The sequence below is a fragment of the Folsomia candida genome, unplaced genomic scaffold (assembly GCF_002217175.1).
Source record: "Folsomia candida strain VU population unplaced genomic scaffold, ASM221717v1 Fcan01_Sc013, whole genome shotgun sequence".
NCBI classification, from domain to species: domain Eukaryota; kingdom Metazoa; phylum Arthropoda; class Collembola; order Entomobryomorpha; family Isotomidae; genus Folsomia; species Folsomia candida.
Genome location: NW_019091205.1, coordinates 1,904,035 through 1,920,421, shown reverse-complemented (window position 1 = coordinate 1,920,421; position 16,387 = coordinate 1,904,035). Strand labels below are relative to the sequence as shown.

Here is a 16,387-nt window from a genome sequence, read left to right as displayed (position 1 = left end):
TGTCGTAGTAAGTTTGCAAAGCCCTGCACGTGGCGGTCCACATTTTTCCGGCAGAGGAAAAAACAAGCCCTGATGACACGAAAATTACCACAACCAATGAGGGGAAAAGTAAATATATCAGCAGGTCTATCTGACCATACAAAAGTATTGTTACTGTCATGGCAGAAACAAATATACCCATTGTACATGCCCTGCAAATCCACACCTTTCCCCGGACCAGTTGGTTTACGGTTTGCAGTAAAATGTACAGTTGCATGTACTGCAGGCGAAATTTGGTTAGTTTTTTGCCTCCAATTCCAGTTAACAGGATATCTACAGGTTATCAGAAAATGTACTTTTTTATAGTTAGTTCTTGAAATCAGTGATACATTACCACGAATTTTGTGACCTATCTCCAATCCAAAAGCCCCAATAAATATGTACCAGAATATACCGCTGGCACATGTTATAATTATGTGGAAGGATACAACGCATATGAATGCACTTCTGAATAGTTTTCCTAGTACGCCTTTTCCTTCTTCAGAGTATCCAACAATTTCCAAGAGATAGAAGGCCGGGTCAAGTTCTCCGATGAAGGGAAAAATTGATATTAGTAAGGCAGCAAAGTTGCAAGTTAACAGTTGCATGCGTAAAATGCGTATCCAGATATTAGTAACTCTGTCATTACTGGTTTTCATATTTTTATCCTTCCTTTTATCCACGACAGTATTTCGAATTTCACTCTTGGAATTATAACATAATCCGGGTCGAACTTTATTTAAAACTCGAATTTCTTGCAAAGTCCATGCCATCCCTTCCCAATCGGAAAGAATTAATATATCACCCGTGCACACCATCAGACTATACATTCCGTACATAAATTGAAACATTATGACCCCAATTTCCATCTTTATTATAGAATTGTAGACAAGTTTTTGATTAACAAAAATCGTTAAAACGTTAACAACGTTCATTAAACTAGTCAGTTTAAATTTCCAGTACTTTCCCAGGTAACGAGATAACCAGGGATTCGTTAACACTTTCTTTCTGTTTGGACCATAGACTGGTGGCATTGCGTAGAAAGTCAGTTTTTCGATTAATTTTACAGTTTTAATGTATACTGTCTCCATTGTTTTCTAAATATGCATACAATACAACCAAATATATTTTATTTCTAAATCTACCCTGTCTTCGTGTCGGCGACCAATATATGTAGACTGAGAAATAACAAGCTACGAACTTTGTTAGTAATTTTTGAGCTTAATAACTTACATAGATATGTTCCAATTCCAATAAATCAATATGCAACCGAGGGAAATGGGATCGAAATTTCTATTATTTCAAATTGAAATAATATTTCGATTTAACCAGTCTGGTTAAATGAAATATGTATCGTAGTGCGATAACGAGGATTAATATCAACTCAGTTTTTCTTTTCCCTCCCGCGCTGGTATCCTTCCCATGCTATTAGTATGGTAGGGATACGAAGCGGGAATCAAATTTTTGGTGAAGTAATTCTGAGTCAGTAGTAGCTTGGGTGGCCATCGCCGCTTATGGTTTACTACACATATCCATGAACGGAGATGTGGAAAGTATAAAGGCCAACTCTTCAGCAGAAAAATGCTTCAATCGAGAAAGAAACAGGAGGCAACTTTACAAGTTAGCTAATAACTGTTTTTTTTAGTTTTATGTATTTTAAGCTGTAGTATTTAATAACTTGCATTATTTTCAGTGTCAAACGTCGACCACAGAGAACCTTGATACATATACACAATGTTTCATTTGCTTCCTTCTGGACAATAATTTGTTGACAAAAATCGATTATTACCAGGGTTCGAAAAAACCCAGGGTTTTAATCAAAAATTATAAAACCCATGGGTTTTAATGGGTTTTACCATGTTAATTGGGTTTTATTTGGGTTTTAATGGGTTTTATTGGGTTTTATTGGGTTTAAATGGGTTTTATTGGGTTTTAATAGTTTTAAGTAATAATTTAACAAAAATTATTCGGAATTTGTATCTATTCGGAAATTATTTTTGTTTTACAACACTTGAAATCTGTGATGCTAAAGAATGGAGTCAATTGTTGCTTTGTTCCGAATTTTCATATATTATGATAGTAATGAAATAAACTGCTTTAGAATGAATTGAGATAACGTCTTTTAATGTATAGGAGATGTATTTAACTTTTAGAATATAGTTTTAAGGTAAAACTCGATTAAAACCCAATAAAACCCATTAAAACCCAAATAAAACCCACTTAACATGGTAAAACCCAGTGGGTTTTATTCATTTACAACCCATTAAAACCCATTAAAACCCAATAAAACCCAACCCATTAAAACCCAGGTCGGAATACCCTGATTATTACAATCATCGATCTGTAATTACACAATCTCAAGCACGCGTATTTAAAAACAACATATCAACAAGGCGTTGACAGGTGAATTAAAAGTACCTGAAACCCGTGGTATGTATCTGTAAATGACAATTGTCGAGCATTCATGAAGTGCGGCATCATTCCAGCGTAAATATGTAATAAAGAAATGCACAATGTCACCTTTTGAAAAGTAGATGTATTTCGAATTTTAAATATAGTAATCTATACTAAACCCAGAGTAAACTTTATTCTTTATCAAGTTAATATTACATACTCTGGATTTAGTGTGGTTTACCTGATATAAAATTCAGAATACATTTACATTTGAAAAGGCTACCATTATTTTTGAAAGTGTGCAAGAACCATTTGTACCATGCAAAATTTAACCAAATTTTCCCATTAGTCATCAGAAATGAGTGGTGTATGTATTTATGTTACATATGTTTGCATGCCCCAATGGTGACACTAATGTGTATTGCGCAAACGAGATTATATTTGCCTTATCGAACCATGTCAGTGACTTAAAATTAATTAATTGATTCAACAATGTATAAAAGTGAACGACGCGACACACTGTTGAATCATTTGCAATTTTACACGGGTAAAATTAAGCCAAAAAATGGAGTCCTCGATTTTCGCGATTTTCTTGTGGCTGGCAAGCACCACAATTTTGACGCAGGCTAACACGATCCCACATCAGCATTCAATTTTGCTGAAAAATATTGAAGTGCTGGACGGCGAAGGGAAATATATTTTAGGATGGGAAATTTCTGGAGATGAAATAATTTTCGAAATCGAGGCAGAAACTTTGGGTTGGGTAGGGTTTGGAATTTCGCCGCAGGGTGGTATGACCGGAGCGGACATTTTTATCGGGGGCGTTTTATCAGATGGAAGCCCATATAGGTAATTAATTTAGGCAAAATTGCATTTTTATACACTAGAATATCTCCGTTCTTATTTGAGGTGAAGTTACTAGTTGACCTTATAAATTCAATTTCTAAATATAATTAAGTATAAATAAATAATTGAATGCCAAATTAGAATTTTGTTACGGATTTGTTTCTACCAAATTATTTTGCTTATGTGAAAATTTATACCCTTTTAGTCAGGACCGATTCGGAATTGGCAGAATGGAACCAAGACTCGATGTTCATGAAGACTGGAGACTGCTCGAAGCTATGGAATTGCCCTCGATGGGAAAAACTATCTTGAAATTTTCCAGGCTACTTAACACCTGCGATGATGAGGATTATCCGATCGGGGTGGGTGATCTGATTTACATAAATAAGTGGACAAATAATTATCAAAATTTGGTCGAAATAATTTTGTAAGTTTAAATTTGCATAATAATGAATCGCTAGAATGATACGAGCCGACTCATTTGGGCGATGGGAGCCGCAGATGTTATTCAGTATCATGGGATCGATCGTCGTGGAACAAAATCAACCAATTTGATTCATGCCGAACTACCAGAGTTGGATTTAGATAAGTGCGTTATCAGTTAGCCTTGTCATTCATACAAATTGTGTTTATAAATTAGTTGATTATCGATTTTGACACGTGCAGGCTAACAAGATACATATTAATGGCTGATGTGGAGATGCCTTCGGTTCACACGTCATACCGATGCACCTTCCATAAGGGACCCGAGCTCACCGAGAAACAGCATGTTGTCGGAGTAAGTCATATTTGTATATTTAAAATAAATTCGTATAAATGTATTTACATTTCCATGTAAAATGCATGCGGTTTTAAAAAGCAATGATTTCTGGGGAAATTTTCATAACAAAGTAAAATAAGGGTATTGTGAGATTATCTTAAATTTGGACAAGAGTGTAAGATTTTGCGAATTTGTGGTCTTCCACGGTTATCCCCGCCCTCGAGTAGGAATCGCACTATCTAATTCTGCACTATATAAATAATTTGCAAAAGTTCGGTAAACTCTGCACTACATAATTAATTTCGTATATACCATATTATGTAATCCTGCAAAAAATTCCACGGGTTTTCGGTCTGTACCTATTCCATATGCATACATAGTTTTTGCCTACGGTTTTTCTGCTGTTTTTCTGCGGTTGCCCTTCAAATTTTTACGCTGGCTTTGAAATAGTTAATTTGATCGTCTTATAAGTAACTAGCGTATAAGCCCGTCTTCCGCCGGGCGAGAGAAAATTATAAGCTAAAAACGTCTGCCGGCAACTGAATTGAAAGCAAATCTTTCCGCAACGGAAGTGAAAGTAAAGAAAGTTAAGTTTCAAATGGCGCAACAATTCAGAAATAAATTAAAAACATTTATTGTCTGATGGTGGTTATCTGGGAGTAGTTATCTTGTATTTAAGATTTTTAATTTAATTTATTTTGAATTCTTAAGTTGACTTTTTTACTTTCACTTCCGTTGCGGAACATTTGCTTTCACTTCCGTTGCCGACAAACATTTCCAGCTTATAATATAGATAATATAGATTGTGCTGGTTCTGGTTAATTCCGAATTTGGAATACCCCTAATTATTTACAATCTTAAATAATTTCCAGTTTAGCGCCGTTCTACCATCCGTCGAAGCCTTGCAGCACACCCATCACGCCAATCTGTATAACTGTTTTGTTCCCGCGGATTCGGGTTTAACGCCGGACGAAGTATTTGGAAATTACACGATCGACACGGGATTTGCTGGAGGAGATTGTTACGACTATGATACAACTCTACCGATTTGGTACTGTATGACGGGGAGCTTCTATGTATGGGCGAAAGGGGGGAAGGTAAGACAGGCGGGAAATAATTTTAAATCGATTTAAATAACGCTTGCTAATTTCTTGGCAGACTTTAGTCTTCCCGGAAAATGTCGGATATCCAATTGGTGAACAGGCTGGAACACAGTACTACATGATGGAAATTCATTACGATAATCCTACCGAGATAAGCGGATTAAGATTCGAGACCGGAATGGAATTTTATTACACGAATGAACTCCGGTAAGAAAAATTACACTGTTCTGAGATTTGATATAGTTAGGCGGGTATTGATTTTTTGCTAATAAAGTTGCTCCCGGTTGATATTAAAACTATGCTGGAAATAAAAATTTTGCTACCGATATGGTAGAGTTAGATATTTAGGATCCAGTGTGTGGGTAAAACCTCAATACCAATCTATGACTGCAAGGTGTTACTTATCGAAACTTCGTTGGTAGTGTCATATGTACATACATGAATACCGCGTGGTATTATTTTTATACCGGATTTTTACGTGTGTGAGTTAAGAATCGTAATTTCAAATAATTATGTTTGTATGATCCATATATTTTTTTTTATCAGCCAACACGAAGCCGCCGTGATTACGCTTGGACATGAAGTCGACGTCTCACTTTTGGTCCCGCCAAATATTTCAGATTATAAAGTTGTCGGTCACTGTGGTGCCGAATGCACGCAACATTGGCCGGAAGGCGGGATTAATATCTTCAACTCGTTGTTGCATTCGCATTTGTCAGGTGACTAAGAAATATATACTGTGATTTGGTAGGATATTACATAGGACTGCCAATGAGTTCGAGTCAACTCATTTGACTCATTGAGTTAGTGAGTTGAGTTGAGTTTGAGTCGAGAGTATAACTCGACTCACTTTGAAATGAGTGAGTTGGAAAATAACGAGTTTGAGTTCAGTTACGGAAAATGAGTTCGAGTTGACTCATGAGTCAACTCATTAAGGATATTTTTATTGCCAGTTTGTGCATTTCGAGATTTTCACCTTGACGAAAGCAAGCTGCTAAATCTCTAGTCAGCGATTTTTGATAAAATTATTAACATTTTTCGATTTTTCACACTTGTAATCTCGTGAATCACTTTCTCTCCAAATATTTCAAGATTGGATTTCCTGGGCCGGTTGATATTCAAAATGGAAAAAAGTGCAATTGTCAAAAAATTTTGAATGAAAAACTACACTGTTAAATACACATAGTAAGCTGTCCTCTCCATACAGGTCGTCATCATATACCGATTTGTTGATTAGCTTATCGAAATGAACACAACAATTTTCTGTTTGTAGATTTTAGCCTTCTGTAGGAAATCATGAAAATTGTAATTGGTGACTACCAATATCGTTCTCAACGGAAATTTTATTTTAAAGTCATACGTTTAACGAGATTTTTAACCCGTTTTTAACGTATTTATTTAAATACATATATTTTACTCTAAAAAAGCTGAGTCGATATGAGTTGAGTTTGAGTCGTTAACCCCTTTGTGACCGAAATAATTGAAATTTGCTTTCCTTTGGAGACCAGAATTTTATCAGTTAGTTGTTGCTACATAACCAATTTAATTTTACCAATAGTGTAGCTACGTCACCAAAATGATTTTAAAGTAAGCGTAGTTACGTCACCGATTTCACAGTGGGTGTGCAAACCATACAGGACCGAATTTATTTCGGCAACTTTTGATGATTTTATTTAACACTAAGCATTTATTTATGCATATTAGTAAAAATTATCTGCAGTTCATTACAATAATATTAAGTTATTGATTCATACATTTTGATAGTTTAGCTAGGTCCAAGTGGTTTTCACTGATCTTGACCGGACTTAGTTTTTAATTGTTCATGCTCAGAAATAAGCGGACCCGTATTTTTTCGTTTTCTAAAATGGACATGTTTTCACCCGTGGCGGAATTTAAAAAATCAGCCCAAATCAGGATTTTTAAAACGAATTTCGAATAACTAACTTTTCGAATTTTAATCCGATTTCAAAAATTAAGCACAATTTTTGTTCAGAATTACTACCCTGAAAATATAATAACCTACAGTGCAGACTCCATATAGCCCAAGTCAGGGACAGAGTCCCTGACTCCGTGAGTCCTAGCTGTTTCTAAATTTTTCTCCGAAGTGACCGACATAATATTACCATTTTGAACTTCTAAAGCTATATTTGCTATCAAGAAGTAGTTTTTAGCCTTCGTACCAAATTTCAGATGGAAAAAATTAAAATTAAAAAATTGTATGGGTCACACTCTAGACAAAATTTGCTCACTTATAGCCCCCACCCACTCCGATGATCCCCACTGGTCAACCACTTGACCGATTTCGCCCATCTTCGAACTCGTTTCCTAACTTTGTCCAATATGCATATGGTAAAAATTTCAAGTCAATCGGTTCAGCCGTTTTGGCTCTATCGTGCCGGACAGACAGACGGACGGACGGACATGACGGTTCCATAAGCCCTGACTCGGGCTAAAAACTTTTAATTTCCAAAAAATTATCGTTTTTGCGTCTTTAAAAATTCATTTTTTTTTAAATTCCGTCACGGGCGAAAACATACCTATTCTGGAAAACGCCAAAATACGCTTATTTCTGAGCGTGAACAATTTAAAATTAGTCCTACAATGCATTGCAGCGAACTACAGTTGTAGTTTTTGCAGATATATAATTTTTGGTAATGTGCATAAATAAATGATCCGTATTAAAATTTTGTAAAATAAAATTTTGACTTGTATGCATGTGTGTATTTGGTCTTCTTGAAAATTTTTCCGCAGTACACAAATGTGTGTAGTTGGTCCCCAACGTAACGGGGAATTAGTACACAAATATGTGTACTTGGTCCTTTACGGAAAGAAAAAAACTACACAAATGTGTGTAGTTGGTCCCCAACGTAACTACAAAATAGTACACAAATGTGTGTACTTGGTCCTTAAGGGAAACCAAAAAAGTACACATATTTGTGTACTTGGTCCCCAAGGGAAAGCAAAAAACTACACAAATATGTGTAGTTGGTCCTTAACGGGTTAACATTTGAGTTGAGTCGAGTTTGAGTTGAGACTAATTTAAGTCGAGTTGAGTTTGAGTCGGTGATTTTTCTTATTGAGTTGAGTTAACCCTCAACTCAGCTCAACTCAACTCATTGGCAGTCCTAAATATTACAGTAATTAAAATCTTTTAAATGAATTTAATTTTGAACAGGTCGGAAAATAAAGGCGCGCCATTTCCGGGGAACCGAGGAACTTCCCTGGATCGATTTCGATGGTCACTACGACTTTGATTATCAACAGAATAAAGCTCTGCTGAGTCATGTGAACATTCAACCGGGAGATCATATCACAGTGGGTAAGGCATTATCATGCGTATTAGGGAGTTGCCAAAACGAGACATATATTTTCTATTTGAAAAAAAAGTTAAGAAGAAAATGCAAAGACAAATTATTCTAGTTAATTTCGTGTTCAAAAGTTAGTCTTTTTTGACTTGAACTTTTTCGTGTAAAATTTAAAGAGTAATGTATTTGAATTGAATTGATGAAACCGAATGTTTTTTTCCAGAATGTGACTACGATTCAACCTGGAAAAACGGTGAGATCGTGTTAGGAGGGTTGGGAACGCGGGAAGAAATGTGTGAAGCGATTGTTTGGTACTACCCAAGAATGGATACCTACGACCTGTGCGCATCCAGTTATGAGACTGATGCACATATTAGAGAATTTGGTGTGACACAATATCGCACGTAAGTTTAGTCTTTAGCTGCAGTGCTTCAATATTCTAATAGATTTTTGTGCTTTAAATAATAAGTTTTGCAAAAGTAATTTGCGAACTTTTAAAACACGAAAATGTTACGCACAGCTTTTGCCTCTTTTGAAACATTGCATTCGTTCATATGTAGCGCACCGAGTGTCCCAAACCCTTGTTTATGACACTGCTTAAAATCACATGGAGATATGACATGTGCTAAAAATTATGTGGTTTTTAGAGTTTCTGTGATTATGGAACACATTATTTTAATATAACCAGGTTTTGGATTGAAGCAAAGTTCATGCTTGTGTTTAGTCTAAAATTCTGAACATTTCCAACTAAATTTGAATATGTGTTCTGACCAACCTTCGTTTTTAGCATTTACAAATTAAGTGCAAAATTCACCTTTGTCCTAATGGATTTAGATCCTTCAGAAATATGCTCATTTTTTTCATTATACAGAAATCCAAACATCAAATTACAGTCACTGGTGGAAGAGCATGGTTTGTTACTGTGAACTTGGTAGACACTTGAATAAAGCATAATCAATCAATCAAATTAGGTTTATCCTAGAATTAATTTATAAAAAGTTGTTTCATTTTTCTCTAGTAATATCCTAAATCACAGAAATCATAATTCATCATGAAAATTACTGGGCGTGAAAATCACAGAAACTGTTAAGTTGGCATTGTTCGCGTTATGTATCTATCTTACGTATCTATTTGTTCAGTTTCTTAGAAATTAAATGTTTTTTCAGCGAGGTGACGCCAATGTTGGCCAAGTATATTATTGAAGCACCACCCTCTCTTGAGGGAGATTTCCAATCATCCATCAGCTACAAGTTTAACTGGACACAAGAGTTTCTAACCGAATTTACTCAGAAGCGGAGATACGGAATTCAGAGGGGCTCATGCATGAAACGGGGTGGCGATAATAGTCTAGAGTTTGATGTCAGCTATCCCGCCGATTTTGTGGAGTATGTGCCCGATGATGGTTGTCAGGTTTAAGAGATGCATTACATCATACATGTACACAATTGAATTGGATCAATTGTAAACACATATTTACATAATTTGGGAAATAAATTAACTTTCATTGTACGTATGCCTCCATATTTATTTATTAACTAACAGGGACGGAAAATGCAATTATTTTACAAACCTCAACAATTTGCCAATGTGGCCCACAAATTCGACACAGGGGCCAATCCTAACGCAAACAATTTGTGGAAATTATTTCCAGCGATATTTAACCCAAGTTAGAAGATTTTGAGCCAAAAAATTATATTTCTCAAACTCGCCTCTACATATAAAAAGTATAATCAACAGTTAATTTCAGTACAATATTAAACATCAAAATACGAACGACCCAATCGAAACAAATTCATTTATAATCAAACCACAATCCCATAAATTCTCAACTAAAATAGGAAATTAGTCTGGATTTAGTGAAAATGGATGTATCAGAACTTATGTATGTAGCATTTCAAGATAATCACCTCGGAGTGACGCGTGTATTCATCTCTAATATATTCCATAGTTTTGTTTCTAATCTACATATTTTTATGAAAATAACATGGTCGGCCGTATTTAATTGACGCTGAGGACACTGCAATTAATTTGATGCTTTGCCTGTTTGCCGGGATATGTGTAATTAGAAAAAAACATGATAGGCAATCAACAAAACTTATCCGACCCATTATTTATTTATACATATCTGCAATTATCGTTATGTATCGCAATGAAAGCTATAAGTATGTATTTCTACATTTCTCACTACACCAGACAGACTCCCATTTTTAAATTTCGTCTGGTATTTCAATTTCAGTAGCGGTTGATAATGTACAATTTCTAAGTTATCTAAAACCATTTGGAACAATAGAAAAATGATCAAATCAAAATATCGCCTCTTTGCGACTATCCTTCTCCTACTCTCCAACCCTGTAAAATCAGACATCATCACACCCACAGCACCATTACCAAGAATAAATTTGGCGTCTGTTCTATCACCTCACGCCCCTTGTCGATATCACTTCGTCTACAACAATATTTCTATGTCAGAGCTATCCACTACCCGCAACGTCCCAGTAACACTGACCAAACGAAGTTTCCCAGCGGATCTTATCCCTCTCAGTTCACTAAACCATACCCCGTTACAACTCGACATCTTCCAAAATAAGGGTTGGATTTGCGAAATCGTCGTTTTATTTGTCACCCTAAATTCGCTAGATTATACAAAATCCCACCAAAAGTCGTTAGGGTATTGGATTACTAGTCAAAGCAAGTACTATACAAAACTAAGGGAGCAAACTGATTGGAGCGTTTACCCAGAATCTTTTTATTTTATTCTTATTCCAAGTAGCTCCAAGATATTGGAATCCCATAAGACCTACCCCTTGTACACACAACCTGTCCGTTCGGAGCCGCTACTACCCGTGAAATTTGCAGTGTTACTTTTCTAGCTGAAAATACGGTTAAGTCCTGCCACCAAAAAAACTTTTTTCCAATTCTACAAAATTTTGTCTACAGTACTACAACTTTATGGAAGGATACAATTTTAATGACCACTTTCAACTACCCGTCAAGATCGGAACAGCATTGGTTCGACTATTCTGAAAAACATTCTCTCTCGGAAATCTCAGTTTCAGAAATCTTACTTGATACGGCATTAAATGAACTTAATGCAACACGAAAATCCCTCACTCATGCTCACTCGTGCTACCTGGTGCTCACGGAGGCCTGCTTCTACCCGACGTATCTCTACCAAAGTGAAGAGTTATTAGGGAGCTTCATGTATAACGAACAAATTATCATCACAAGTTTTGTCGGGTTCTCATTTTTCTCGTGCTCCCTATTTTCGAATGGGTTATCATTTTCCCTCTACGTTTCTCCTTATGACCAAATCGTGTGGGTCGTTACAGGTATCATGCTGTTTTTATCAACTTGCCTCCTTTCGTTGGGATTTTACCTGCTGAACAAAGAATTCTATCCTCTCAGACTATTCCTATACTTTTTCGGCCTGCTGATCGACGAGGTGGACAATTTGCCGAAAAAATTAAGGAATTTCCTTCCCTTTCGAAGTTTGAGTAGTGCATGGCTCTTGGTTTCCATGGTGCTCAGTACTTGCTATCTGAGTAGTTTCATAATCAATTTAAATTCTCCCTTTCCAGGGGAACGGGGCGACACGTATGAACAAGTCTTTTGCCAAGAGAAATCGCAAACAAAGATAAATCCCGATATGATCGAGGACCGATGTAAACAAATGTCTCATATGACCCATGACGAGAACTCAAGTTTCTCACTTCCCCAGATTGTGAATAGTTTGGGAGGATTCTGCTACACAATTTTGTCTGAATACGTGCCAAGCTGGAGAGGAACGAATTACCTTAGTGGTTACAAATTTAAAGAACACCAGTATGACGATGTTTGCGTTTACCAAGTTCATTTAAAATATCCACCGCATTTACTACGATTACTGTATTCCATGATGAATCCAAGGATTCGTTGGTATTCGGAGAAACTGAAATTTTTAGAGAATAACGTAACCCCCCCAAGAAATAAATCGGGTGATTGAAGAGGAAATATTGCAGTGTGACAGGTCGGCTTATGGCGGACCAACGGATGAGGTTAAGCCGTACTATGAATATTTGAAGAGAAATTATCCCACCAAAAAGTGGTACAGCGGGGAGAAAACAATTTTTCAAAAACCGGTTGCATTTGTGCTTTTGGTTTGGCGGGAATCGCGCATGCTCCAATATTTTAAACTGTTTTTGAGCTCAGGGATTTACCACCAGGTGACTCGTCAAGTAAGCTTGAACGCGACAGTGTTTCGAGGAAGGGAGGACAAAGTCAGAAAAAAGGGAGGATTTCGCTATGGAACCTCATTTCGGGAGGTGGGGCTTGACGACAGTATTCAAACGATTTTCATTCTGCTTCTTACATGTCTAGCGGGATCTTTCTGCTTGTTTAGCATCGAATATATTAAACAAAATAGGGCAAATATCGCAACGATAGTTACATTAGTTTGGGAGAAATATATTAAAAGAGTGCAAAAATGCAGGCATCTTAAGAAACTAAGACACAAAATTATGGTACAACCTAAAAATTGAGGAAGTGGGTAATTTTTATAAACTCCGTTTCACGTTCTGTGATCTCACTACCACTTCTGTGATCTCACTACCACATGGAAAGATTAAAAAATAGAGGCAAAAAGTGTGAGATAATATCACTTCGAAGACGTGACCAAATCTATCAAACCGCAATGGGTACGATAGCACCCTTTGCGGTAAACTTAAAAGCCGTACCGGTTTCATGCCACTGATCGTCGTCGCTTTCCTTTACAATTGATTATCTTTTATATGGTGGATAAGTGAAGGTGGGTTACAGATTTTTGTACCCTTCTCCTAACTCTCGAAAAGCAGCCATTTTGCTTAGACAATCCCCGATACAAAAATTAAAACACGGATAGAAAGTGTTCAGAAATAGCAATTACTAGAGCCAAGGGCTTGGCCTTTCACTCCCAGAGTCGTTTGCATAAAATACAGCACAAATTTCAACCACTTCTCGGGGAGCTGTTTATGGTATATTACAGATGCCTACCTGGTGAATATACTTCTTGGTGAATATACTTCTATAAGACTTCTTTCTAAGATGAAGATTTCTTTCGGAGTCGTGTTAGTATGATTCAGTAAGAGTCTTGCACTGTTTGCAATGTCAAAAATTTCCGAGTTTTGTTAATGTGGTGCACTTGACTTGTTCTTCACTCACTGCCACATTGCATATTATTAGAACAATTAACTGGGTTAGGTTGAGAAGTTTTATTTCCGAGATGTTACCTGAACGGCGTCCAGCATGGAAAAGACCAGATTTTTATCAAGCTTGACCGTCAATTTAACCGGTCTCCCTAAGTAAAAAATTCCAAGGACATGGGACTTGGCGATGAAAAGTTTTTGTTGATGTAGTGCACTTGAATTCTTATTCACTCACCGCCACACTATATTTAGCCGTTAGCTGGGATAAATTGAAGTTTTATTTCAGAGATCTTGCTTGAACGGCGTCCAAAATGGACAAGAACAAAGTTGTATCAAAGTTGCCAGTAATTTGAATTCGTCTCACTAAGTCAAAATAGGTGCACTTAGGCGATGAAAAGTTTTTGTTCACTCTCGTTCACTCTTGTGCACTTGAGTTTTGTTTGCTTTCGTTCACGCGATTTAAATCTTATCTTGCGTACCAGTGTGAATTGAGACCCAGGCTCGAATATCAGAGTATTCTGATGATTTTGCAGGAAGAGAGAAGACGAGGAGGTCAGAAGTCCAACTGGACTGAGGTCTGCACTGAGCCGGAGCCGTAGTTATTTGCGATGGGCCAAGACCCCCAAACGTGGACAATTGGCTGTACTGCTGCTGTTAAGTGCACTTGCTGCTGCAGTTATTTCTGCTGCTGCTGTTAAGTGCACTTGCTGCTGCAGTTATTTCTGCTGCTGCTGTTAAGTGCACTTGCTGCTGAGGCTTCTGCACCTGCAGAAGTCACTTCTTATTTCATTTCACAAAAGTCAACGCATATAAAAACCAGAAGTCTGGAAACTTCCGTCAACCGGTTCGGTGGCAAGTTATTCCAGGAGGAGAAAGCACCTGGCTAGCGCACCTGGCCTCCACACCTGGAAAACTAAATGAGGGTGAACCTCCAGCGAGACCTGATAAAGCCACTCTCACAAGCACACACGACTCACCCGACGCAGGTGCAGGGAGAGGTGAATTCGAGAACTTTCCATATTTGAAAAGTTCACGAGAAAATAAAAGATGAAGAGCTTGGTGCTCAATTTATTTGCAGCTTGGTTCTGAGTGAAATTTGATGATTTTGTATGCATCACTAGCTATACACTCTCAGCAAAATTGCCACCAAAATCGTCTCCTCGTGTAGGTACTATGCAACTCTACCGTAGGGTAATATTTTACCTCCTTCCGTTGACAAGTGTGTTTTGTCTCCCGAGCGGAGGTAAATATTATTGTCACTTACCGGGATACAATTTGTTACCGTCGATTACAGAATGTATTCAACGGAGGTAAGCTGTGTCTCCGACTGGAGATAATTTACCTACATGCGGTGACAATATAGGTGACAAGTTATCACCGTCTTGAGCATATATTTATCTCCTTGCGGTAATAGAGCAGAGCCTGGGGGAGGCAAATATTTATAAATAAATGTGTATTTTATTTCAGTTATTATCATTGCATACATATTACACGAATTACACATCAGAAAAGCTGACTACAAAGGAGTCGTACATTAAAATTCCCTAACCTGAATAAAAAACGAAGCAAATATAGTTTCTAAAATATGTATTTATTTATTTAAATACGATTTGGTTAGAGATTAAATTTCTTCACATGTCTATACATACTACATACATGTACATATGTACACATAAATATAAAAATTAAATTGTCATGCTTATATGTATATACATATGTACATACTTATATTACTTATAATGTTAGTAAAAATTGATTCTAGCTGACTCGAGTTTACTATTCTAGTGAAGATTTGCCTGCTATCTGTAAATCAAATAAAATTTAAAATATTACCCTGCAGTACTCAAACTAAATAAATCGCTAATTAACAAAAATAAAAATGAAATGAGGGCCCACCTCTTCATAATTTGACATTTCGACCACCATAATTTGACGCTGGGAATGAATTTGGTCTAATTGCGGCCAAAAGTAATGAAGTGTCAACTGTGTAAGTTTAAAACACACACACAAACACACACTAAAAGAGAAATTAAACGTACTACTACTTTAAATAGTGTTATTTTACCATAAAAACATCTTCCACGAAGAGTTTCGTAGAACACGCAACGTTGGAGATGGAATTTTGTTCCAGTAAAATTGGAAAATAACATCTCAATCTGTGGCATATCTTTGAACGAAATTTGCTCATCCGGATCTAGAAAAAACTTGTTTCAGTGTAAATATTTATAGGACAAAAAACAATGAAATTTCAGCCTAAGCATCACATGAAGTATGAATATAAATTATTTACCTGAAATGTAGAGAAATCCAAAAGTTGAACCTCTAATTATTATTTTTTTCCTCTGGTAAGATGCAAAGCTCACAATTATCGTTATTCTGCCAGATGCGAGAAAGAAGCGTCGGTGAAGGAAAACGTAACTGCCACTGCCATTATACTTTAGTGACTAAAGTTTGCGCTGAGTTTTGAATAGACAAATTGTCACCCACAGGAAATGATTTTGGAGACGATATTATTTCCACGAGGAAATAAATTATTTCCGGATAGGATACACTGTTTGCCACTTCCAATGTTGACAATTTTGGTGACAAATTTATTACCTAATGAGAGATAGAGGTTGTTACCTTGTCAGGGTAGTAAAAATGGTAATAGTTTTGCTTCTAACTTATTGAGAGTGTATAAAGCTAGTGACAGCAGATTGCGTGCAGTTCGAAAGGAACGCTCATTCATTACACATCCCCTAATCCTGTTTTATCCACGTGGGACACATATTAAAGGAAGTAAAGACAGCAAATTTAGTAATA

At 36.6% G+C, this 16,387-nt stretch overlaps 1 protein-coding gene across 1 annotated transcript; it reads left to right on the top strand.

Annotated features, from left to right (window-relative positions):
• Positions 1-2,934: 2,934 nt before the first annotated feature.
• Positions 2,935-9,935, top strand: LOC110855626 (DBH-like monooxygenase protein 1). The gene is made up of 10 exons (XM_022104035.2): positions 2,935-3,261; positions 3,464-3,620; positions 3,720-3,847; positions 3,925-4,036; positions 4,891-5,115; positions 5,177-5,328; positions 5,668-5,840; positions 8,297-8,440; positions 8,650-8,830; positions 9,593-9,935. Exons 1-10 carry the CDS (start codon positions 2,978-2,980, stop codon positions 9,840-9,842), a joined length of 1,806 nt encoding a protein of 601 aa, XP_021959727.1. The 5' UTR covers positions 2,935-2,977; the 3' UTR covers positions 9,843-9,935.
• Positions 9,936-16,387: the final 6,452 nt, after the last annotated feature.

Bases quoted from the DNA above. Each gene is read 5' to 3' on its own strand.
- LOC110855626 (XM_022104035.2), top strand. From the start codon at position 2,978: ATGGAGTCCTCGATTTTCGCGATTTTCTTGTGGCTGGCAAGCACCACA. The intron at 5,329-5,667 runs GTAAGAAAAATT...TTTTTTTATCAG, and splicing joins TATTACACGAATGAACTCCG to CCAACACGAAGCCGCCGTGA. The intron at 5,841-8,296 runs GTGACTAAGAAA...AATTTTGAACAG, and splicing joins GTTGCATTCGCATTTGTCAG to GTCGGAAAATAAAGGCGCGC.